General features: G+C 43.1%; 1 protein-coding gene across 2 annotated transcripts in view; it reads right to left on the bottom strand.

The window, feature by feature from the left end:
- Positions 1-25,849, bottom strand: part of KIF5A (kinesin family member 5A) — a 40,950-nt gene that overhangs the window by 528 nt on the left and 14,573 nt on the right. Inside the window, exons 2-28 of one of the 2 annotated variants that reach the window (XM_006859480.1) lie at positions 19,892-19,979; positions 19,316-19,389; positions 18,282-18,386; positions 17,975-18,023; positions 17,091-17,146; positions 16,757-16,844; positions 16,405-16,529; positions 15,086-15,190; positions 14,784-14,932; positions 14,549-14,697; positions 13,897-14,072; positions 12,116-12,184; positions 11,541-11,747; positions 11,109-11,255; positions 10,389-10,577; positions 9,920-10,037; positions 9,488-9,552; positions 9,276-9,385; positions 8,801-8,902; positions 7,155-7,215; positions 6,843-6,914; positions 6,638-6,742; positions 3,045-3,261; positions 2,645-2,798; positions 2,243-2,325; positions 1,860-1,887; positions 1,305-1,419 (exon numbers count right to left, since the gene is read on the bottom strand). In XM_006859480.1, coding sequence (XP_006859542.1) covers positions 1,341-1,419; positions 1,860-1,887; positions 2,243-2,325; positions 2,645-2,798; positions 3,045-3,261; positions 6,638-6,742; positions 6,843-6,914; positions 7,155-7,215; positions 8,801-8,902; positions 9,276-9,385; positions 9,488-9,552; positions 9,920-10,037; positions 10,389-10,577; positions 11,109-11,255; positions 11,541-11,747; positions 12,116-12,184; positions 13,897-14,072; positions 14,549-14,697; positions 14,784-14,932; positions 15,086-15,190; positions 16,405-16,529; positions 16,757-16,844; positions 17,091-17,146; positions 17,975-18,023; positions 18,282-18,386; positions 19,316-19,389; positions 19,892-19,979 — 2,970 coding nt within the window. In that variant the 3' untranslated portion in view covers positions 1,305-1,340. The remainder of the gene's footprint in view (positions 1-1,304; positions 1,420-1,859; positions 1,888-2,242; positions 2,326-2,644; positions 2,799-3,044; positions 3,262-6,637; positions 6,743-6,842; positions 6,915-7,154; positions 7,216-8,800; positions 8,903-9,275; positions 9,386-9,487; positions 9,553-9,919; positions 10,038-10,388; positions 10,578-11,108; positions 11,256-11,540; positions 11,748-12,115; positions 12,185-13,896; positions 14,073-14,548; positions 14,698-14,783; positions 14,933-15,085; positions 15,191-16,404; positions 16,530-16,756; positions 16,845-17,090; positions 17,147-17,974; positions 18,024-18,281; positions 18,387-19,315; positions 19,390-19,891; positions 19,980-25,849) is intronic. The other variant, XM_006859481.1, reaches the window with a different exon arrangement.

The following is a 25,849-nucleotide window of genomic DNA, read 5'->3' as shown; positions in this document are numbered from 1 at the left end:
TTTATAGTCGTATTCCTTTGACACCAACATATAGACACCCACCCCAGCCCCAGCCCCTGTTTTTCCAGCCCCAGATATCCCCTAACACCTCCTTCCCTGTTGCTTGTTTTTCATGACTTTCTGCTGTGTGCCTGGCCTGCTATCCTGGGGAATGCCTGGAGAGGACACAATTTAGGTGCAGCCCAACTAAGAGACTAGACTAATTCTCCAAAGATCCAAAGTAGGCAATTCAACAGTACCCCAGTGCCCAGTTTTGGGCCCTAAAGCAAGCTTGGTGAGAAGTCTGGTAACTAAGGAGACCCAGGAGGGTGCCAGGGCTACTAGGGAGAGGACCTGGGGACAGAGGTGGAGAAAGAGTGGCTGGAAGGTAAGGAGACAGGTGTTTCCCACCTCACTGAGCAAGATGGGAAAGGGGGCAAGCAGACACTGAAAGTAGAGGGACAAGAGGTTAGGCTTCATGAGAATCATCCTAAAGCTTATTGGTGGAATACACAAATATGCAGAGTCCTGGGTTAATGTGCTGGACTGCAAGGTCAGCTTGAACTGTGAGGTCAGTGGTTTAAGCTCACCAGCTGCTCCTCAGAAACCCTATACAGGGTTGCTATGAACTGACTCAATGGCACACAACAACATACAAATACGTGGAGGGTAGAAAACAGGGAGATTTCTTGGTTCAGAAAAGACCTATCCAACATTATTTTCAGGTGGTAGTAAGAGGAGGCTTTAAAAAGTTTGTAGAAAACCCCACTACCTTTTCATTCTATTTTTACACAAACTTTTTGAAGCCCCATCCTAGTGGTAGGGTTGGCATGATCTCCTGAGGGTTCCTATATTGTGTGACCTCTGTGCTGCTCAAGAGGTACCAAGCTACTCGTTCACTTCTTCTGATATGTGGCAGTGACCCCTAGTGGCAGAAAGATAGTACTGTGGATAGTACAATTGTGTTAAGTGCTGTTGAGTCAGTTGCGGCTCATAGGGACCTTCCCTGTCTAGGGTTTCCGAGGAGTTGCTAGTGGGTTTGAACCACTGACCTTGCAGTTAGCAGTCAGTGTTTATCCCTACAGCGCCACACCAGGACTCCGGTTACTACAATAATAACCAAAGGCATAAAGGAAGAAGGAAAGCCATTGTCCAGAGGACTTGTAACAGCACAGTTGTAGCTCTTAGGAAAGGAGAGCAGAAGTTGATGGGTAACTGGATACTAAAAGTTTTGAGGTGGTTAAAAAGAGGCAGGAGGACCAAAGAGGCTGAAGGATGAGAAAGGAGACAACCTGAGGCTGGTCAGAGGAAGCAGCCTGAGCTACCTGAAAGTGCAGGTATGCAGCAGTCGGCATGGGGGATTAGCTGGCTGCTGTCTCTTGGTGGAGAGGGAAAAGCTTGGCCTGGTCCTCAGCTTCATAGCCACAAGGCAAATCACTCCTAGAAGAAAAGAAGGGAACCCACCATAACAGCATTGTTAACTCTATAAAGGGAAGCTTTCCTGCCAGGGCCACTGGGCTCTAAGCATTCCTGTGAGAGACCAAAGCTGGGACCATTCTTATTTGACAGGAACACAGGGAAAACCAAGCACAGAGAGTTCCCAACAAGTAGGAGAGAAACACAGGCCATATGGTCCATAGTTTTCCCCCACACTCCACTGGACTAGGGAAAAGCTACAGAAGGAACTGGATGAAAGGACGGTGGTTTGCACTGAGGCAAGGGAATGACTGGGACCTCCTGGAATGAACACAGTGATAATAAACAGTTCTCATTTTCTTCCTTCTCCCCAAAGATCCAGGAACCTCTAAGGAGGGCACAAGGGAAAAATAACAACTTCTAACCCTACTCAGAGAACCCAAGGGCAGAGGGCACTGGTGTACCTATTGTCATTGATGTCTGTGGCATTTCCTGAAGAGATCCATGGTTGAAAGCAGAGGATTAGAAGAAAACAGGAGAATGGGCATTAGTAAGAATCTCCTCAAACCATTATCTTAATCCCTTCAATAATAATAAAATAGCGACACATGTGACTGCTATACTCTATCCCCAACTACCTCAAGATGCATCATTATTTTGCTTGAGTTAAAAACCTCCCTGCCGCCTTCCTACGAAAAGGAGAGGAAGAGGAGGAGAGGAGAGGAAGGTAAGGGTGGAATAGACATGGTAATAGGAGGAATCCACTTTGAGGAGAGCCTGAGAGCCAAAGGGATAAGCAGAGGCAGAGCTTAGCTACAGGGCTGCTTTGTGTCCTCACTTCACTCACCGTTGTCCATGTTGGCCTTCTGGTAGGAAGCCAAGGGGCCACCAGAAGATGTAGCCCCACTGCTGCCACAGGAGTTTGCAAAGCTGGATGGAGCAGAGAGAAATGCAGTTTCTGGTATTCAGCCTCCACTACTCTCAGGACCACCAAACCCTCTCACACCCTCAGGAACAGAGCTATCCCCACCCTCAGAGAACTGAGGACAATAAACATGGCCCAGGGCTTGGAGGGCAGATGCATGCATGAGAGGTACATTTATGAAGGTAGAGTTTGAAAAGAAGCTACTAAGAAAAATGATTCAATATCACTCAGTAACTAGCTCAATGTCAATAACTGACCCAGTAACTCCATGCATTATAAGACCCAGAGAGCCTTGGGTTGCAGCCCATGCTCCTGGTCACTCACTACATATCTGAGGTGGAGCTAGGTGCAGCCTGCAGATACAAATTCTGGTAGTTCTGGAAGAGGCTGTTGGTGTAACTGATGCATTCAGGACTCCGGGTGCCGTAGGGGTTGGTGGGTGAAGATGCTGGGTAGTGGCCTGGTCGGACAGGTTTGGCTGAAATAAAGAAAGAAAAATAACTATGAAGAGATTATTTGTTACTCTGCACACAGGTCAGTCAGCTGGGTTGAACTGAGTTGCTTGTAAGATAATTCACTTTTATACTTCTATTCTTTGAGAAGGGTGTGGCTGGTGGGTTGAGTATAATGCAATCATTTAGTAACTTGGCATTTAGGAATTTGCTAGAAAAACTGCTGCAGGTGGTAATCCCACCTTGCCTCCAAGCATCCACCTTCCACTCACCAATCTGAGCAGAATGGCCTCGCTTGCCCGAACTCTTGTACCGAACAGCCTCTTTGATACGGTCTACCTCCTGCTGGTACCGGCGCTTGTCCTTCATGGCCCCCTCCTTGGCTTCCTTCAGTGCACCCTCCAGGGCCTTAACTCTCTCAGCCGTAGCCCTAAGTCGTTTTTCCAATTTAGGAAGCTCACAACGCAGATCTGCATTGTCACGTACCAGCTGTGGGGTGAGCCGACGGGAAAAGGCCAAGAGAAAGGCAAGCGACCCAAGATAGAGCCACCCAGTGGAGTGTGGGGGTGGGAGGTGGGGAGAGAGAATAAAACATCAAGAGTCAGAGAAGATGCAAACACACAGCTTCACTGAAAGGACCCATCCCATCAATAATAAACCCTAATGTGCTGTTGATTCTGGCTCTTTCCTTCTACAATGCCAGTTTCAGGCTCCTTTTGGCCTAGGACCACCTGCCAATATCTCACAGTTGGCCGTTGGTATGTTGGGTCATATCAGTAGTCCCAGGGCAATGATAGGGGTGCCCTTTACCCAGAAACGTCTCTGTAAACATGCAAAGGATGGGGCAGCAAGAACACAGTGGCAGCTTTGAAGATGGACATGGTATTGAAGAGAATGAGTAGGGGTTAGATGCAGTGAGAGCCGGAGCAAAGTCCCCACCCTGCACACACATATACACAGTACCCCATAGGAAGGAAAGAAAATGTTGGTTGGTCACAGCCCTGTGCTCACTATCTTCACATTCAAGGATTTTCTGGGCTGTTCCTTACCCCACAGATAAAAAGCTAGAGTGGCAGCAACCAACCAGCCAGAAATGACTTCCTGTTCTTTTTACAAGGTTTCACACAAAATCTGGGGGCACCAGACACTGAAAAAGGAACAAGGCCTTGGATGTAGCAGGGGACACTGGGAAAAGGGGAACAGGAGCTGGAGGTATTACTGTGCAGCTCTCATTTTAGACAATTTACAGATTATAAACAGTTTTGCTATGACAGTTTCACTTAATTTGTAATCAGCTGGTAGCCCTGACTTGAGATTCTGTCCACAAGGAAAGAAGTTTCTCTTTCTCTCTCCTTCCCCGTTCTAGGAGGAGCCCCGTTGGGACAGTGGTTAATGGGCTCAGCTGCTCCCAGGGAGAAAGATGTGGTAGTTTACGTCCATAAAGATTTACAACCTTGGAAACGCTGTGGGACAGTTGTACTCTGTCCTACAGGGCCGTTCTGAGTCAATCAACTCAACAGCAGTGGGTTTGATTTTTGGTGGGTTCTCTTTCTACTCTTGCATCTGTTGAGGCAGAATGTTGTGAATCCTCTTAAGTCTTTTTGCTGTTGTTGTCTTCCCTGGCCTCCATAATTTTTGCCAACCTCATTCTTATTGTATATTATTTATCCTTTTACCCAGATTGTTCTCTATTTATTAAAAAACTTAAAACCAAACCTATTGTTTTTGGGTCGTTTCCAATTCATGGTGACTCCAAAAACTGCTACATATGGTTTTCTTTGCTGTCCTCTAAGAAGCAGATTACTAGGCCTTCCCTGCCACAAAAGTTGCTGCGTGGGTTCAAGCCACCAACCTTTAGGTTAATTATTGTTGTTAAATGCCTTCAAGTTGGTTCCAACACATACAAATGTACATAGGGTTTCCGAGGAGCAGCTGGTGAGTTTGAACCACCGACCTTGCAGCCCAGTGCTTATCCTATGCCACATCAGGACTCCTTTAGGTTTAGTCAAGCACAAACCATTTGCACCACCCAAGGACCTTATTTGTTCTATGGGTGAGCAGAGGCAGAGCCTTCAACATGGAAAAGAAAACAGCTTATGGCTTCCCAGAGGAAGAAGTCCCTTTCAAAGCAACAAGTACTTGCATAGGAAGGGAAAGCCAACAGAGAAATGCAAATACTGTAGCAGAACTGACTACAAGCATCTCTCAAGTGTTTTTCTACTTTTCTAGAATTCTGTTGTTGTTGTTAAGTGCCCTAGAGTCGGTTCTGACTCTTAGAGACGCTGTACAGGGTTTCCAAGGTGGGTTTGAACCACCAGTCTTGCAGTTGGCAGTCCAGTGCTTATCCTACAGCACCACATCATGTCTTTCCAGTTTTCTGTAATGCTGTTACAAGGGTCTTTCTAATATGCTAAGGGAGAAAGATGGTGGGAAGTCCTCTACAGACCCAAATAAAATCCAGTGAAACCTGTGGGAGCTGGAACTGGACAAGACCACCTTGTTTTTATGGGTCTCACATATTTTCTGCCTCTGACAGTCTTAACACCTTTCTAGTGCTCATTTTAGTGGAAAATGTTTGCATTTTCCTCCTCTGACAGGTTTCCACCTTACACAGGCTCTGGTTTTCAAAGGTTTGACAGTAAATAAATCCTGGGGGAGTGTTACTGAGCCACAGGGCTGGGATTTTTTCACTCCCAAAAAGGACTGCACTGACTATTTACTATATATGCTGAGCATGGCATAGAGAAAAAAAGAAGTTTAAGTTCTAGGTAAGGCAGACTGTGAATTTGAGTGGAATTTTAAAGTGGATTTAGAAGAAGCAAATGAGGTACAGGTTGTTGCTAAGTGCTGTCCAGTCGGTTCTGACTCAGGGTTTCCAAGCAGTGGTTGGTGAATTTGAGTCACCAACTTTGTGAATGCTTATTTCAAACTGACCTTGCAGTTGAATGTTTATCCTATAGCTCTAGACCAGGACTCCAGAGCTGAGGTAAAGGCTAGGGAGAGTTTATTTTATGATTCAGTTAAAAGAGCCAATTGACAGACTGTTGAGCTGGTCTTCAAGGGTCAGACATTTAGTGCTGGGAAGGGTGTTCCTGCTCTTGTGCACTAAACAGTTCCTGTCCTGAATCCTTTGTACTGTCCTACCTCTCCACCCATACGTTTGAAACCCAGTCAGCCATCTAAGGAACCGTAGAAGCAATGAGGGGAACAGAGAGGCGCAATTTAATGCACAGGAGTTGGGTGGATCACCCGGAGGACATAATTAAATTCCCTGCATGCCTGCGTCAGGCCTTGGCAGGGGGAGTGCTCTCAGCAAGACATAGTGCAATGGAACCAAGTCCCTTGGTTCTTCTTGTCTCACCATATTCCACCCCAGGCTACAGTGTGGCTTGTTAAAGTGCCATCAAGTCGATTCTTACCCTTAGTGACCCTGTATAGGGTTTCTGAGGAGCAGCTGGTGAGCTTGAACCACTGACCTTGCAGTTCAAATGACTTTGAAGTCCGATGCATTAACCCAAAGCGCTACACCAGGACTCCACAGTGTGGCTAGCTCCCCTCTTAAATACAGCTGCAGCCCCATGCTTCATAACCCTATGTGTGCAGAGCAGAACTGTACTCAGTAGGGTTTGCAAGGCTGTGGCCTTTCAGAAGCAGATCACCAGTCCTTTCTCCCAAGGCGCCTCTGGATGGTTTTAATAGTTGAAAACCTATGTGATTGTACCAGCCAGGGATTTCTCCCTCCAAGGTACGATGAAGAAATCCCAGTTAGCAGAGTTGGGTAGGGAACTTTAAGAAGGGGAAACAGACAGAACAAAGATCAAGGTAAAACTGAAACCAAAATCAGGGATGATCTCCCTACTCTTACCTGTTTGTGAACCTTTGTAAGCTGTTCCAAGTTGTTCTCAAGAAAGGAAATCTTCTGCTTTTGGGAATGAATCCCCCCACTGTCCTCGGGCTCCATTTCTGCACTCTGGTATATGACAGGGGGAAAGTGGTGACCGCGGTCAAGCCCATACCAGGCCATGCCAGCCCCAAGAAGGTCTGGAGAAGACCCTGAGGGTAGCACTCACTTTCTTGACTCGAGTCGTGACGTCTTGAACGAACAGCTTGCGAAGGTTGTGGAGGGTCTGGAGTTCACGGGCCTGAAAAGAATGATGACAAATGGAGGGCAGCCAAATATTAGGTCAGCTTTGTCCCTCCAAAATGACTAGAACTTTCAGTCAGTGTGGTCAAGGGAGTCACTCATCCTTTAGGGAAACAGGTGTCCTGAATAGGCCACAGACTGTTTGCAGAAGGACAGGAGGAAAGGGGTTAGGAGGAAATTGGAGGGCAGAAAATAAACTCTCCCCACTCTGTAACCTGGTACAGAGGACACCACTCACAACTGTCTCCTCCAGGCCCTTGAGGTCCTGCTTGGACTGCTCATGTCGCTCGTACAGAAATCTGCAGCAGCAGAGATAAAGAAAAGGAGGAAAACAGAAAACCACCTCAGGATTGCTTCCGCCCTTTACCTCTCCCTCCCTCCATTCTTTTTATTTCAGTTCTATTACTTTTTAGTATAAGTAACAAGTTACTCATGTTCATTGTGCAAAAATTAAGAGGGAAAAAAAAGAGATAAAAAAAGTTTTTATAAAAAGCCCATGATGAAACTACCTACAGATGAAATTATCAGTAATATTTCTTTGTCCATACTCCAAACTATTTTTTTCTACGTTATGTATATGTGTGTGTATGCAAATATACAAGTGATCCCTGGGCTATGGGGATGAGATCTATTCCTAAATTTGTCTTTAAGTGGAATTTGTAGGTGAATCAGAACAGGTGGCTACAGCTCTTCTGTATGTAGCCTTTAGTGCAAGAAAAGTCTCAACGCCTTTTTAATGATTTAATTAAAGCTGCATGCACATCAAGTGATGGTGACTGTTATGAAGAATCTGTTTTAAAGTGAGAGTAAGCTTACATAGCATTAAAGAGCAGTTAGGAGTCCCCAGTCAGTGACCCAGAGATTTACTAAACCAGTTGCTGTGGAGCTGATTCTGAATCAACATGGGTGACCCCGTGTGTTGCAAAGTAGAACTGCACTCCGTAGGATTTTCAAGGCTATGACCTTTTGGAAACAGAATGCCAGGCCTTTCTTCCTAGGTACCTCTGGGTGGGTTGGAACTGCCAACTTTTCAGATAGCAGTTTAATGTTGCAGAGAACTGCCATTTGTAGCATTCAGATACCGACTCTGATAAATATACATATATGAAACCTTATACAGGGGTCGCTATAGGTCAGAATCAACTCAATGGTACTCAACAACAACATACATATATGTTATTGTTGTTAAGTACCGTGGAGTCGGCTCTGACTCATAGTGACCCTGCACAGGGTTTCTGAGGCTGTAAATCTTTATGGGAGCAGAAAGCCTCATCTTTCTCCTGCAGAACAGCTGGTAGTTTTGAACTGCTGACCTTGAGGTTAGCAGCCCAATTCGTTACCATTATGCTACCAGAGCACTCCATGTATATATTGGGGTGGGGGGGGATGTGTGTTTACACACACACACACACACGGACAGATATTAGTGATGCTCTATTAAATGTCAAAAGGTTACAAAACGGCATGAATAACATGATCTCTTAAACATTTATATGTAGAGATAGAAATATGAGGGGACTTCAAAAAGTTTGTGTAAAAACTGAATGAAAAAATAATGGAATTTTTCCACAAACACTTTGAAGCCCCTGTGTGTTTCTGTCTCTACATATGAATGTTTAAGAGCTCATGCCATTTTGTAACCTTTTAACATTTAACAGAAAATATCACCAACATCTTTCCATGTCAGCTAATACTCAGCACTGGCCATTTCTGATAGTCTCCTTTTCTCCCACTTCCTCTCCTAACCAAGTGATCCTGTGAGGCAGTGGCTTCATGTGAGTCACCATATTCATGTCTACACGTGTGTCCTGCCTCTGTAAGTTCATCTGAGTAGGCTGTCAGAACTGATACGGCCGCGGGTTTGCAGGCAGGTCTATCACTCACGTCAGCTCCTGTAGTTTGGCACTCTTCTCATGCTCTTCGTTCTTCAGCTTCTCATAGTCAGCCTGAAGCTTCTCTAGCTCTAACTGGAGCTTCTGATTCAGGCTATGGAGGGTAAGGAGGAATTAGGGGAGGGAAAAGGTGTTAACTGAGGAGATAAGGGACAACCAGCTCTTCACATGTACTCTTCCTTTTTGTACAAGTGATGCATCTTCTTTGACTATCCAAGGCAGACTTAGGTCATTGTTTCCATGTAGAAGAAGGAACCCTGAGATATCTCATCATGAGAATATCAAGGTTAGGGATAGTCTTGATTCCTTATATATCCTAAAGCTGGCCTGTGAAACTGTGTCATTGTTGAGGGACACAGGGACACTAAAAAACTCAATTCTGTACCCATGAGGGAACACCTGAGAGGGACAGTGAGGCAAGAAGACCAGATAGATAGAGCCTGGAGTTGGCCCAAGAGGACACTTACTCTTTGAGCTCATCAATGGTCTTTTGCTTCTCATTGATCTCATCCCGGAGCCGGGCCAGCTGCCGATGATGGGCCTCGCGGTGAGTCTCCATCTGCAGCTCCAGGGCCTTCTGCAAATAACCCCATCCCAAGCTCAGAGCCAGAAACTCTACACAGCTGCCTGAGGACCAACTCAGGCCTTGCCCTGCCAGTTCCAAGTGGCCCCCACTTACCTTCACTTCATCTGCATCCTGTGTGTCTGGTTCCTTTTCCTTCAGGGCCACTTCATGCACAGTTTCTGAGGGAAAGGGGGAAAGCCAGCTTACCTCACTTCCACCTCCTCTAGAAAGACCTTCTTGAGAGGATGGTAAGAGCTCCAGGTGCGGTAGAGACAGCCACCTGAATGGGTCTACTGGGAGGTTTTTCTGGGTTAGGATAGTCTAATTTGAAATGGCAGAAACAGAGAACAATGAGCAAAGAACGCTGAATCCATGCAAAATAAGTGACATGCTTGGCTCATGTGAGTTGGTACCCAAGATTTCAGGTTGATGCTTGGTGATCAAGCAGCTGGGTGGTATCTTTGATGTTTGTCAGCTGCTTTCCTTCCCTATTTGTCTTGGGATCTCAGACCCCAGAATAACTCAGATGGAGATTTAAGGTCTCACCCTGGGCCTGGAGCTTGGCCAGCTCATCACTCAGGGAGTCATAGGACTCTTCCAGGTGTCGCTTCTTTAGCTCCACACTCTGCATGTACTCTGTCAGTGAGCGGATCTTGGCCTCGTGCTGGTGGGGGAGGATTGATGAGAGGACAAAGAAGGATGGAGAAAAGGACAACACAACTTCTAGTAGCACCGATCTCCGTAAATTTCAGCTCTCCTCCCACAACCCCCCATCTTATTATGCCCTCCATGAAAATGCAGGTTTGCGATCCATTCCTCTGGAGACCCTTCCTTGATACCTTCTGGCTCAGAGACCATTACTCCCCCAAGTCTTCACATTCCCAGCCTGCCACCCTAAGTTCTTCTCCTGACCTTGGTTTCAGTCAACCCTAAAACTCTGGTATTTGATGGGTGTTAGGTGTTTTATCCTATAACTATCCCCCGCACCCTAAGGCTGTCCACCTGGGACATTCACCTGGGAGATGAGGAGCTGGCAGGACGAGAGCTCCCGCCCAGTCACTTCCATCTTGCGATGACATTCGACCTGGAGGTTCTCCAGCTGCCGGCACCGCTTAACCACAGACTTGACTTCGGATTTGATTTTGCTGATGTAGAGTCGGGCCACGGTAAACTCCTCCTCGATGGCCCCACTGATCTCTACTGGCTGTAGGTGGCAAAGGAGGGACAGGGTGCTTCTCTGCTGCAGAGAAGCCTTTTATCCATTTTCTTCCTCCCTCCCCCTCCACATACACAACTAAGATGGGACAGGTATTTTCTGAACAAGTTTTAGTGGTTCCCAATCACCTGCACTCAAGGATCTAATTCCAGCAGTTCCTCCTTCATCTTATAAAGCAATACAATTTTCTTAAGTAATCAAACTGAACTGCTTGACCAGTCGTTCGCATTTCTACATACTTGCATGTCATTTCTAACTATCCCATCTCTAAATCCTGCAGCAAGCACACCTCCATTGCTTCTTGATTCAGCACACCTTAGAATGTGTGTTTTCAATGGTGTCCATTCAAACTTCCACTTCATTTTTTGCATCTAGTTGGAAGACATGTCTCTTGGGTCTCTGTCCCACCTGTTTCAGTAGAGCTGAGGGCCTGGATATTTTGTTTGCATTTCCCACCAGGAGCCAGCGTAAGAATGAAGTGAACCAATCTTCTACCCCTTTCTCCCTTTCTATACTTACCAGCTTAATCTCTCCATTGCCCACGATGACACTGAACTCACTCAGGTCCTTCATCAGCCCATTCAACACCTCAGCAATGCGTTTTCGCTGGTGTCCACTGACCTCCTGTAGCCGCTGCAACTCAGACTCCAGGGACAGCATAGAAGCCTGGGGATAGCACCTCAAGTCATTCCCACTTCCATCTATCTGTTCTCCTCTTCAGCCCTGGCAGAAGCATCTCCCATCATGCATGACCCTGGGAGCTGCTGTGAAGAAGACACAGCCCTGCAGAAGGGTCTGGAAGTATGAGAGGGCCAGAGAGCAGAGTGCAGTGATAAGGAGGGGAGGGCCTAAGGTGAAAATGGGATCCAGCCCTGTAAGGAAGCAGTCACCCCTTAGACATGGAGGATGGTCTAAGGCCAAGGTGCTTTTGGACCGTTAGTCGTCACTCACCACCTTCTGAGACAGCTCGTCCACCAGCAGCTGATTCTGCTGGCTCTTCTCCTCCACCTCCTGAGACTTCTGGTCATAGTTCACAGCCAACTCCTCCAGTGCCTGCAGCACTTCCTTTACCTCATCTTTAGCGGCGTCATTCTCTGATTGCAGGTGACTTAGCTCTCGTTGGACCTTTTCATTGTCTCCTCGAGTGGACACCAGTAGCTTCAAGAGAGAGTGAGGAATGTGAGGAAGCTCGCTTCCAGTGCTTTTCTGGTCCCTTGGTCTGGGAAAGCCGAGTCCCCCAGTCCAGAAGAAAGGCAAGGGCCAAAGCCAGTCAAGAGGAAATGAACTTTAGGCTTCACAGAAATAGAGTAACTAAAGTAAATTAGACCAAAATGAAGAAGCACCAAGACTCTGAAATCCGTGCTTCAAGAAAAGTCCCAATGAAGTTCTCACACTCCTATTGTTTTGGAAAGTGACTAACCCCAGAGAAAAATGTCCCTTCTATCTGATTCTAAAAAGATCTTTTTATGCCTTTCAGGAATGAACTCAACCCGTTTGTTCTTATGTCTCATACTTCTTCCCATTACCTCTTCCTGGTCCAGCATCTGCTGCTTCAGTTTCTCTATGAGTTGGCTCTGCTGGTTAATTTCATCATCCTGTTGGAGGGGAGGGGGAAAGATGAGGTGAAGGGATGCTACTCATTCCCATTTAGACATGTGGGGTGGGAGGTAGAGGTAGGATCCTAATAAAAATTCAGATCATTTAGACTTTGAGTTAGAAACCTCATGTCCTAAAAAGAAATCTTTTCCTCAGCTTCTTTCCTTTACCACCTGCCCTCACTTAAATTCCTTTCTTCTCAACATGTAAAATTTGTCGAATTGGTACATGTTCTATTGTGCAGATTCTTAATAACAACGATAAAATATATTTGAAAAAGAAAAAAAAAAAACATTGTATAGCACAGAGGAAGCTCCTAAAAACTAGTCTATAACTAACTATATATCAGTTTAAACTATAAGGTCGACAGTTCAAGCTCACCAGCTGCTCCTCAGAAACCCTACACAGGGGTCATTATAGGTCAGAACCAACTCATCTGTGGCACTTAACAACAACAGTATATATATATACTTTTTTTAAAACTATGTATTTAAATAATCATGAAAAAAATTTTCTGTCTTCCTTATTTATACAGCCTTTAAATGTCCACATCCTTTAACCCCAAAATTCTACTCTGGCATGAAAATCTAATCAAGTTATTCAAGAAACAAGGTATTATGCGCAAAAATCATGAACGTTCATCTCAGTATTATTTGCAATAGGGAAAAATAAACTAAAAACGAAAACTAGGAGGCAATGGTTAAATGTGTTCTGATAAAGGGATGATCAGGCAGTCATTTCAAAATACTTTCATGAAGAATAATTAATGAAGTAGGAAACTGTTAATTATGTAATGCTGAATAAAAAATAACCAAGATACAAAATTACATGTACAAAGGGATTTCAGAAAGCTTGTGGAAACAATAAAAGCTTTAAAAGAAAAAAACCTCAATTGTCCCCCAAATTGATCTTACAATTTTTACGTGATTTTTCAACTAGAATTGCATTATGCTATTAGCAGTAAACTTGTTTTTAAAAAATAAATTTTAAAAAATGTCTGTTGAAAAATTGTTATCTTTTCATTCCATTTTCCCATGAACTCTTTGAAGCCCCTTCGTATAGTATATCTCAACTATATGGTGATGCATGGAGAAAAGCAAAATGCTAACTGTGCTTGAATGGCAGGATGATTGTTGTTAAGTGCTGTCAAGTCGGTTCCAACTCATAGTGACCCTGTATAGGGTTTCCGAGGAGCAGCTGGTGATCTTGAACCACCAACCTTGCAGTTCAAACTGACTTTTCAGTCTAGTGCATTAACCCACAGCACTACACCAGGATTCTGTGTACAAGGTTACTTTGTATAAATCAAACCATGCAACTTGCTTTTAACCCTGTGTTGCTAGACATGGCTTGGGTTCAATTCACAGTCAGAGTGTCTCTGGGAAGGACAGACTGTAGTATAGCGACTGCTTCTGCAGATACACACTTGTTAAGTGCCGTCAAGTCAATTCTGACCCACAGTGATCCTATATAGAGTTTCCAAAGAGCGGTTGGTAGGTCCAAACCACCAATCCTGTGGTTAGCAGTCCAGTGCCTATCCCACAGTACTGGAGAATTCTAATTTTTATCTATGTACAACTATTTTTATTTATTTTTCACATTTTCCATAACGAGCATGTATCATTTTTTAAAAATCAGAAAAAAGTATAGCATATGTTCATCTGAATCTCTCATGTCTCACCTTGTCACCAGACCCTATACCCACCCTCACCTTGTCATCAAGCTGCTTGTAGAGGCGGCGGATCTCCTCCTCGTACTTCTGCCTCTCCTCAGGGGCGATGCGTACCACAATGGAGGAGTTGTCATTCACAGGTGTCTCCTCACAGAGCTCCGCTCCCAGGGCTGCGTCCTCCCCGGCCAGGCGCTCCGTCTCAGGCACATTCTCTCCTGGGAAAGGGGCAGAACAAGGTGAGGGTGGGAGAGGAGGCAGCAGCATCCATGAGTCCTTCCTCTCTCCCTTCTCAGCACCAAGACCTCCCGGCCCTCTATTTCCCAGGCCTTCAATGTTGTCAGGAGGGGGAAAAGGAGGAGTCTGTCAGTTCTCTCCATTTCTGCCCTTATGACCACTCTACCACTCTCTTCCAGAAACACAGCCCTCCTTCTTGGAGACTGATCTGACCCTAAACACCATCCAAGACAGGGTAGTCTCTGGCTCCCTAAGCTATGCCCTTGTCCTCTCAGACCTATGTTGTTGTTAAGTGCCGTCTAATAGATTCTGACCCATAGCAACCCCATACAAGGTTTCCGAGGAGTAGCTGGTGACCTTGAACCTCTGACTTCACAGTTGAAATGGCTTTGCAGTCTGGTGCATTAACCCACAGCACCACACCAGGACTCTCTCACGCCTATAGGGCCCCTCTAACCATTACGCCACCGGCTCAGCTCAGCTTCCAACTTTGCAATCGTCTCCTTCTGAGCCTTTGTCTTCTCCTTCTCCTTCTCATACTTCTTCTTCCACTGCTCGGCAGTCAGCTCCAGATTCACTGAGGCAGTGTTCTTAATGGTCTTTGCCCTGGGTCAAAGGAAACAGAAAGAGATGAGAACTACATGCAGAGGACAGAGCTGCAGGGGCTGGGGTATGCGGGTCCTGTCACTGACCGCTGGCCAAACATCAGAGTGGACTTAGTCTCTGCATCATTGTAACTGGACGGTGAGCAACAGATGAACATAGTTGTCCGGCAGTTTCCTCCCAGAGAGTCCTGGAGAATCCGTGTCATTTTGCTATCACGGTAAGGAACGTAGCTTTTCTGGGGGAGGAGGGAATCCATAGTCAGAATAATAATTTTGACAGGGGAATCAGAAAGGATGGTGGTGCCAACTGGGATCAAGCAACCCGGGAACTTGGGCATGATTACATGCGAGCAGGACCTGAGGGCTGATGTGGGCCTGAGAACACTCACAGTGCCTTCAGCCAGTGCTGAGATCACGTTCCCTAAAGCTGACAGTGACTTGTTGATATTCTTTGCCTCATCCAGCACAGCTCCCTCTGCTCCAGTCTTGCTGACCTATCAGGGCATTAAGGGACAAGTGTGTCGTGAGAAGCCTCTTACCACCGCTTCTCTACTTAGGAGGGCTCAGTCCAAGGAGAGAGAGGCTTGGCCAAAAGTAGGAAAAGGCCCTTCCTCTGTTCCTTTAAACTCTCTTGCAAAAATGCAACTCCATGCCACATATGGTATGATTCCATTTAAATAAAATGTTCAGAATAGACAAATTCATAAAGACAGAAAGTAGATTAGTGGTTGCTAGCATGTTGGTGGGGGTGGGAATGGGAGCTGCTAAATAGGTATGGGGTGGTTCCTTTGGGGAGTGATGAAAATGTTCTGGAATTACATAGTGATGATGGTTGCACAATCTTGTGAACATACAAAAGACCACTGAACTATACATTTTAAAGGAGCCCTGTGGCACAGTGGGTTAAGCACTGGACTGTTAACCATAGATAGCATCATTGGTTCAAACCCACCAGCCACAAAAGAAAGAGGTGGCTATTTGCACCTATAAAGATTTATAGACTCACTTTAAAATGGTGAATTTTATAGTATGTGAATTTACTACAGATATATCAATAAAAAAAAATTTAATAAAAAAACCTGATCCAAACAACTGATGAAAAGATAAACAAAGTGTTGTATACACACACAATGAACTACTATCTGGTCATAATGAGAAACAATGTCCTGATAACGTGCTTCAACATAAATGAGCCCTGAAAGCTTCATGCTACGTGAAATAAGTCAGTTCACAAAAAGACAAATATTTTATGACCTCCCTTATATGACATTCGCCAACATCGAAACCAAAGACTATTAGTGGTTACTAGGGGTGAGAAAGGTGCCCTAGTAGGATAAGCACTGGACTGCTAACAGCAAAGTCGGCGGTTCAAACCCACCAGCTGCTCCTCAGAAACCCTATACACTAAGAGTTAGAACCGACTCCACGGCACACAACAAACAACGGGTGATAATGAACGGGGAAGGAAGTTTTTGCCTTAGGAGACACTGACTTTAATGTTAATGGTAGTAAAATGATTTGTGAGAATGGTCCCACAACTAGGAGAATACAATTAACGTTACTGAACTGTACATGAAGACATTGTGGAGAAGGCATATATTTTGTTATGTATATTTTCCCACAATAAAAATTTTAAAAAGACATTCCCACAAAAAATGATCACCTCAAGACTTCCTACCCACCCACCCTGCCCCCACAGGACCCCAACCTTCTCGCTCCCTGCTAGGTCCACTAGATACAGCTTCCCACTGAGTTTCTGCTCAGTCTCCATATTTTCCTGCTTGATGTTGATGAGGAAGATGCTGTGACTTCGAGAGCTGTGTTCATTCATGTCTGCATAAACAAGGAGAAACAGTCCCTTTACCAACCAACCCCTGGGGAACTGAAGCTCTTGGCCCCCAGCTTCCACTGGCTGCCCCCCACCGCACACAGAGAGAGGGTGCCTGCAAGACCTATCCCTCCCATATCTCCCAGGCAACAGATCACACAGATAAAGAGCCATGAAGGACACGATCTTTCCGAGGTAGACCCCCAGACTCAAGAGCCCATTATGCCCTTACTGGTGACAGCCACATGACGATTCGATTTCCCCTCGTCAATCACATCTAAAATCTCCTCTGGGCTGGACACAAAGCGTTCAGTGCAACCCTGTAGGGGGCAAATGGACAATGGCTCATAAACAATGACCAGAAAATCACATTGACTGCACACTGACCAAATACCCCTTATGATAGTGTCTTTTTCGGAGCCCCTAGCATCTCCCAATCCCCTGGGTTAAATCTCCTCCCTCCAGGATATGTCCCCTCCAACTTCTAGGTCACTGACCTAATCTCCTCCCTCATGCATACTTTCAGTACACTAATGCCACATGGTGTCTCCTATCCCCATGCTCACCTTGACAAATGGTACCCGGTTCTTGTCCTCATGCACAGATAGATTTGTCTTGGTCACTGTATAAAGACAGTACAGATAAGGAAGGCCAGCCCTGACCCCATCCCCCACCCCCACACACACCCTATAGTGCTCTCAGATGGAGGTTTTGTGTGCTTAAGGAAAGATGACTTCCAAGTGAAGTCTAAACCCCTGCCTTTCCTCAGCAGTCCAGCCCCAGGTCTCTGCTTCCTCCTACAGTGTTTATATGGAGGCCTGGGCCTCCTAAGAATTTTCTGGAAATTCTTAGTGAGTGTAGTGTGGAGGTGCTTAGGTATGAGTGTGTATGTTCTTACATGCCAAACACGCTATCTGTGTCTTTTTGCTATCACGATACGGAACATAGCTTTTCTGGGGGAGGATGGGTTGAACTGTACTTCCTCAAAACATGTTGTAATTCATAACTCCTATAGCTATGGATTTAATTCCATTTGGGAATAGAGTGTTCTATGCCATGTTAATTAGGTCACATCAGTCTAGGATTTGTTTTAAGTCAATCACTGTTGAGATCTAAAAGGAGCATATCAGGCACAGAAGCAAGTAAGCAAAGGGGGAAAAATAGATATGGAGTTCACCAAAGACTGCTGAAAAGATGTGAGAGAAGCCAAGACAAGGATTTCCTCCCATAACAGAGAGAAAGCCTTCCCCTAGAGACAGCATCTGGAATTCAAACATCAAGCCTCCTAAACTGTGAGAAAATAAAATTTCTATTCATTGAAGTCACCCAACTGTGGTGTTTCTGTTCCAGCAGCTAAGTAACTAAGTACCTAACCCCTAGAGCAATGTAAACTTGCTTTTCCTCACCCTTCTCACATACACCCTTCCCACTGACACAGAATACCACTCACCATCCAAAAGGTCACGAATTTTGTCCAGGTAAATCTCAAAGTAAGAAACCTAATCAGAAAGAAAGAATGAGTATGAAATGAAGACTGCCTATCTTAAATCTGACACAGGAATCCCAAACTAATGTGACCTGTTCAAACAGTGGTAGTAGGAGGGAAGGACTAGAATAAGACCTGTTGGTGGAGAAGGACAACTGAGGTAACCAAAGCGGGAGGTAAATTGGGGTGCCCCGGATCTTCACTGGATTCGTGCTAGATCATTCCCTCCCAGTGTCCATTATCGAATGCCCAGCTGTCATGCACTGATCACCTTGATGTGGAACTCGAGGTTCTCATCCATGGAGTAGATGTGGTTGAAGATGTCCCGGGCAATTCGAGGAATGATGCCCATCAGCTGGGGGTCGTGCAGCTTTCCCTGAGGAGTAAAAGTATTCCAGAATGAGGCTGGGGCTCAAGAAGAATGAGACAACTGAGAGGGATAATTAGAAGAGCATTCTAAGCTGGAGACTTTGGGTTTTTTTACCTTTTTATTGTGAATTGTGTGAAGGTTTACAAAATAGATCATCAGTTTCAACAAAACATAAGCTTCATTTCATTTCAGTGATTCCAATCCCCTCAACGTAATTCCATTTATCCCACTTCCTCCTCTTAATTCCTGTTCTCGTCCTCCTTCCTTCCCAATGGTTCTGAATATTGTACTTAGGTAAACACTATCCTTTTGATCTTGAATGGCTGACCATTCTATAAAGTGCCTACCTCACTAGTGTTGTTGTGCACCCTGTACATCTATCTGCTGCTTGACTGAAAATTGAACCACGAGACCTGAAGGCTGACCAAGGGCCATAGTCTGGGTTTCCTTCATTCTCTTTCTGAACAGTAAGCCTGGTCTTTTTTATATTTTTATAGTTTGAGTTTCATATTTTGAGTTTTGTTCCACATTTGTCTCCCCTCTATCTAGGACCTTATAATGTGGTTCCCGTCAGAGCAGTTGGTAGTGGTGGTAGTGATGGCAGCTATGTAGCTATGTGCTGTGGAGTCAGTTCTGGCTCATAGTGATCCTCTATAACTGGGGTGGGTAGAGACCTTTTCATGGAAGGAGAAAACTGAGTAGTCCTTTGGACTTTTGTTGCTACTGCTTTTCCATATCAAGGAAGAAGATGGGTTGCAGGGTAAAGAGTAGAAGGCTGAAGGAATTCCATTAAATTCTATAATATCACCTCTGTCCATCCTCTGTGCCTGCCTACCTCTGTACCAGTCAGTCCTTGATTCCTCAATCTTCCCCCATGGAGATTCCTTGGCCTTTCGTTAAGATCCCTCACCCACTGCAAAAGTCAGAGTCCTCACCTCCATGGTATGGGTTTTCCCTGAGGAAGTCTGTCCATAAGCAAAAATGGTGCCATTGTAGCCAGCAAGAACATCTGGAAAGATGGGAGAGAAAGAACAGTGGTGAGGAGAAGCAGAATTTGAAATGGAGAACCTGAAAAAATGTATTTAAAAACACATCTAGTGGTTGTGAATGTACTAAATGCCACATTTATATGGTGCTGTAGGATAAGCGCAGGACCACAAGGTCAGTGGTTCAAACTCATCAGTCGCTCTTCAGAAACCCTAAAGTGGGTTGCTATCAGTCAGAAACGACTCAATGGCATTTAACAAAAACAACATATCCACTTTAAAGGAGCCCTAGTGTGGTGCTGTAGGATAAGTGCTGGACTGCAAAGTCAGTTTGAACTTAAAGGCCAGTGATGCAAATCCACCAGCCACTCCTCGGAATCCCTATACAGGGTCACTATGAGTCAGAACCAACTCTACAGCACTTTAAATAACAACAACAACATCCACTTTAAAATGGTTAATTTTATGCTGTGTGAATTTCACCTCAATAATTTTTAAAAAGAAAGGAAAAAACACTTCCATTACCTTTGACAATCTGCATGGCACATGCATGATAAACTTGCTCCTGAGTCGTGTTTGGGGGGAATACACGGTCAAAGACGTAAGGCTTCCCCTGGAATAGAAATAAAAGATGGCAGACATTAGTAGACAGGGTGAGAGGGAGAGGAAATATTGCAACCTTCTTCCATCATCCAAAGAAAGGCATCTCATTCTTCAACTCTCCAGATGCACAGACCACTCACTATAGGGAGGCAGGAAACTACAGAGAGAAGCAAAGTATCATTTTGACACCAAGAGCTGTGTCTGTTTGTCACTGAGGAGGACATATAATGGGATTATGTGAGGGGAAGTCTTGGAGTAATGACTTAGCACTCACCACCCAGCCCCCTGGATTCCTGGTATGGCGCTGTAGTATAAGCACTAGACTTTGAACCACAGATTGGCAGTTCAAACCCATCACTTACTCCTCTGAAACTCTATACAGGGTCAACTGTGATGCAGAACTGACTCAACAGCACTTAACAACAATAATCCAATCCCTTCCCAGGGAAACCAAAAGAGAAAAGACAGCAAGGCTGTGGAGAGTGAGAAGAGCAATTCATTAACATTCAACATCTACCTCAGGGGAGAAAAAAATCTCCCTAAGAAGACAAATACTATACAATCTTACTTATATATTAATGGTAACCAGAGTGGGACGAAGGCAGAAAGGGGGAGTTTTGCTTAGGAAGGCCTGAATTTATGTCAATGGTGGTGGAATAATTTGAGGATAGTTGTATCACATGGATAATATAATCAAGGTCATTGAAATTTGTATGCAAAAATTGGTGAATTAATTAATGTTTTGCTGTATATATTTTTACCATAATTTAAAAAAATCTACCTCAAAATTTAAAATATCTTCCCCAAGAGACCCATATATTCTGATAAGGAAAGATCTTCAAGATGCAGTAAGTGAAAGATACCAAGTTAGGGACATATGTATAGTATTTTCACAATTATATAAATGAAATATACAGACATTGAACTGTGTGGAAACATAAACTCTATCTGTGTGAAAAGAATATACAGAATCAGAAATGTAGGACTCCCTTTAAGAAGGGAATCAACTTTAACTAAAGGGAAATCATGAAACAAATAACTTGGACCTTACAAATACGTTGATTAATTCAGATAATAAGCTACAGGTTCTTTGTGCTGGTAAGACTGCTAAAGATACAAAATATTCACAACCCAGGGAACTAAACAAAGAACATAACTGGTATCTATGGTAGTCACAATCAAGAAAAGACCTCAAGTAAGATTCAATGAAACTATGTTCTATTTTGTATCATCCATGACACATTTCTCAGCTGTGTTTTCCAGTCAGTATATAGAGAGTAAGACTTAGTTGTCAAATTGTTTTACTATAGAGCCTGTTAGCCAACTGAGATGTAAATCTCAAGTGATAGAGAAGCAAAGTCTTAAAACATGGCTAGAGCTGGAGATGTGGCTCTGTGTATATCTACAATACTCCATTGATGTATACATAGAAATTTTCTCTAGAGGGAATTAGATGAAAGTGTTAACAGTAGTTACTTTGCAGAGAGAAACTGGAAGAGAGGAGGCTTTCATTCTTCATTTTGTATCTTGCATTGTTTACCTTGTTTAAAATCACATACAAGCATTATATGTATTTTAATGTTAAAAAGGTGAGACAGTAGTGCATTGTTTTGTTTTCTTTATACTTCTTCACATAAAGACAAACTAATAAATATTATTAAAATTTTTTACTTGGCTTATGGGAAAAAAAAAAATCTACCTGAAATAATTATCTGGTTTCTGTGGAGAAAGACTTTGAAGCCCACAAGAACAGAATCCACAAAAGAAAAGTTGTAAAAGTACTCTCTATACAGTGGCGGACTGTAAACTGAGAGAATCTTGCTGGAGAACAATTCTATTAAATATTTAAATGTTCATATTGCTCATACTCTATGGCAGCAGACAATACCAGTGTTTAGAATTCGCCTTACCAAAGACTTCCTTAATCACTTAAAGAATATATGTAGACCAAAATGGGGGGCTACAAAGGCAAGAAGTGACTGGCTTACAGGCTTTCAAGAGGGAGCCTAGATCCAGAGGGCATGGAGGAAGGTAGAATCTCCAGAGTAGTATCCAATCTGTCTAGGTGGGTCTGATTAAAGTAGATGTGGATAGGTCTCTTGTGATAAAATAGTGACTGCTTGTTATCAGGACTGACTGTGAAGGTTGAAAATGTAAAGGTAGATGTTCTGTAGCAAAAGGAGGGGAGTGATTGGCTTTGCAGTCAAGGAGTGGAGAAGAGCAGAGTGTGGAATTCTACCCAGAGAAACAGTGATGCCAGAGATAGAGGCAGAGACAATGACGCGGAGAGATGGAGCAGCTGGGGACTCTAGACCCAGAGAGGGGCTGTGTGCTGATGACTGGGTGGCAGGCTTGAAGGGTATACCCTTTGGTTGGTTGATGATGCATGGAGGGGATTGTAACTATGGCATGATAGGATGAATGTAAATCTAATGTTTTTCCATGTAAACGATCACATAATTCACAATAAAACATTAAAAAAAAAAAAAAAGATATATGTAGAAAGATGCTCACTACAGCGGTTTAAACTAAAGAAACACTAAAAATAAATAAATATCCTCCAAGAGGAGGTTGGTTATGATGCTTTCATAGTCTACCACTACTAAAATGAGTGAAGTTGGTTTATATACATATATTGAGATGTTCAAGATGGATTGTTAAGAGAAAAAAAGAAAAATAATATTATAAGGTGGTAATTTTTGTCAGTTGCCATCGGGTCAATTCAGACTCCTGGCAACCCCTTCTGTAAAGAGCAGAACTGCTTCATAGGGTTTACAAGACTGTGGCCTCTCAGGAACAGATCACCTCTCATGGCTTCCAAGGTTCCATGGCTCCCATCTCTGGGTAGGATCGAGTTGCCAACCTTCGGTTAGTAATCAAAGCGTTTAACCTTTTGCACAATTACATTTTTAAAAATCATATGGCTAAAACAGCCTTAAATATATATACATATGAAAGACTATGGAGTCCTGGTGTGGTGCTGTGGGTTAATGCACTAGACTGGCAAAGTCAGTTTGAACTGTAAGGTTGATGGTTCAAGCTCACCATTGGCTTCTTGGAAACCCTCTACAGGGTCGCTATGGGTCAGAATTGACTCGATGGCACTTAACAACAACAATAACAACAACATGAAAGATTATATATACAATTACTAGTGGTTAACATTGGAAAGCTGTGGTAGCATAGTGGTTACAAATCAGGCTGAGAACCTTAAGGTCAGTAGTTCAAAACTACTAGCCGCTCCTCAGGAGAAAGATGAGGCTTTCTGCTCCCACGAAGATTTACAGCCTCAGAAACCCTGTTCAGGGTCGCTATAGGTCGGAACCGACCCGACGGCACTTAACAACAACAATACTGAAGAGCAGAATGATAGGAACTTCTGTCTACATTTTATCTGTGATATTTAATTGTTTTACAATAACAACATACTGTTTTTAACTTTAAAAATATATAACTGATCTTATAGAAGAAAATGTAATGACATGCACAAAATACTGTCTAGCAAAAAAGTAGTTTAAAAATAGTATGTAAAGTACAATCCTATACTGTTAAAAATACTATACATATAATACGTATACATAAAAACAAAAGAAGAATTTAGTAGTGTTTATCTTTGGATTTTTGGAGTTTTTGTTCTTTTTTCATTTAGATTTTAAAGCTTTCTAAAATAAAAATATATAATTTAAAAATAGAAATAGTTAAGATTTTAAAAACAAAGACATTAATATTCTTACACAAAGAACTCTAAAAATTAGTAGCAAAAAGACAAAAACTAAACAGAAAAGTGGATAAGAGCTAAGTACTAACAACAGAAGAAGCACTGATGTTCAATAAACAATGACAATCAACATTTTCAAAGAAAAGGAAACAAAACTGGTAACATTGTTTTTCACCCATCAAATAAGAAAACAAAATTTTGACTATACGACCCAGTATAGATGAGCACCCTCATTTACTTCTAGTAAAGAAGTGAATCCCTACAACTTTTAGGGGGGCAATTCAGAAAAATATAATCAAAAGACTTCAATTGTATTCATCATTTGACCAAGAAATTCTGCTTCTAAAAATTTATACTATGAAAATCGTACACATAGCCAAAGATTTAGTTATAAGGACATTTATTACCATGTTGCTTATAATAATGAGAAATCAAAACAACTTAAAGAAACAACATTTAGGAAATTGGCTAAGATAAGGAAATGATTACATTATAGCAGGTACACATATTCTTTGTTGATATTCAAAATGATATCATAATAGGGCATGAATAAATCTAAGATACATGTTGAGCGAAAAAGTCAGACATAAAAGAGTACATACCATATTATTCTTTTTATATGAAGTTTAATAATGGAGAAAACATATCTGTAGTGATGAGAGTCAAAACAGTCATTACCTGAGAGTGATATTGACTGGAATGGGGCATAAGGCAGCTTTCAGAGATGACAGAATTGCTCTAGATATCCATCTTGGTAATGGCTACATGGGTATCTACATATAAAGAGACTTCAAAAGTTCCTGAAAGAATTCTATTTTTTAATTTATTTTTTCCATGAACTTTTTGAAGCACCCTCATAGGAAAATTCATCAAATTGTATGCTTAAGACATGCACACTCTATGAAAATTACACCTCAATAATTGCTATCTAGTTTCACACAAAATATAACATCATTAAAATGATGGTATAATAGCTCTTAAAACAAATAAATTATGTTCAACTTTACTGTTACTAAGATAAATGTGTAATGTTGTTATTGAAAGAAAGACCTGCAAAAAAAAAAAAAAAAGTAGACTGTTTGAATATCAACCAAGCTGTTTGCTTTGGAGGCATCAAGGAAAGAAAAGTCAGCCCATCAGGGAAAACTTGCTTCTAGGACTGAAACTCAAAGAGAACCTAGGAGCTGTATAGTAAGCTCACTGGTGACCACCTGGATCTACTTGTGGGAGGAGTGGGGAAATACAGAAATGAAGACCTGGGCTAAGTTTGGCCGTGTTTCATTGACACTCGATGACCTTGAAATGAGAGAGAGAAGAGGAAAGCCTGGCTGGTCTGAAGTTTAGGAAGATGTGTGAATTCCTGAGCCCATGGGCACTGACCTAGGGTTTAGTAAAGTGGCCAGTTGTTCTGAAGTGCAGGAAGGTGTGTGTGAACTCCTAAACTTGCAGCTAGTACCTGTGTGACCTAGCTTGGATGGCTAGTTGACCAAAACTTGAACCAAGAAAGATAAAAGTGTTTGATACTGAGAACAAGTGCAAATTGCTACAATTTGACAAACTAGACTTTTGCCCAAGAATACAGTGACTCAAAATTCCAATCAGAATGGAAGGATTCTTCATATCAAGGAACAACTTTGTTTCCTCAGTGTACTGGATTGATGGGACTGAGAAATTTAGATGTTGGGTATCAAAAATGGGGGCTACAAAGGCATGAAGTGGCTGGCTTACAAGCTTTCATGAGTGTGCTTAGTTGCAGAGTGAGAGAGGAAAAAAAAAAAGAGACATATAGAAGAGCAGAAAGGAGCAGACAGAAGGTCCTTCAATATGCTGTCTACAAGAGACATATCAAAAAGATGGAGACAGCCTAAATACCAATCAACAGAATGGCCAAACAAACTTTGGTACATACACACAAGGAATACTACAAAACTTTGAAGAATAATGATGAATCTGTGAAACACCTTGCAACATGGTTGAACCTAGAGGACATTATGATGAGTGAAATTAGTCAATCCAAAAGGACAAATATCGTATGAGACCAATGTTGTAAAAAATGCTAGAAAAAAGATAAAGATTTTCTTGATAAAAGAAACAATCTAGAAGAACAAACAAGATGGCAGATCGGGTGGACGTATAGCAGAGAGCTCCGCCAATAACAACAC

The sequence above is a fragment of the Chrysochloris asiatica genome, unplaced genomic scaffold (genome assembly GCF_000296735.1).
Source record: "Chrysochloris asiatica unplaced genomic scaffold, ChrAsi1.0 scaffold00033, whole genome shotgun sequence".
NCBI lineage: Eukaryota > Metazoa > Chordata > Mammalia > Afrosoricida > Chrysochloridae > Chrysochloris > Chrysochloris asiatica.
The sequence above is the reverse complement of the archived record's forward strand: the minus strand, read 5'-3'. Positions and strand labels throughout refer to the sequence as shown.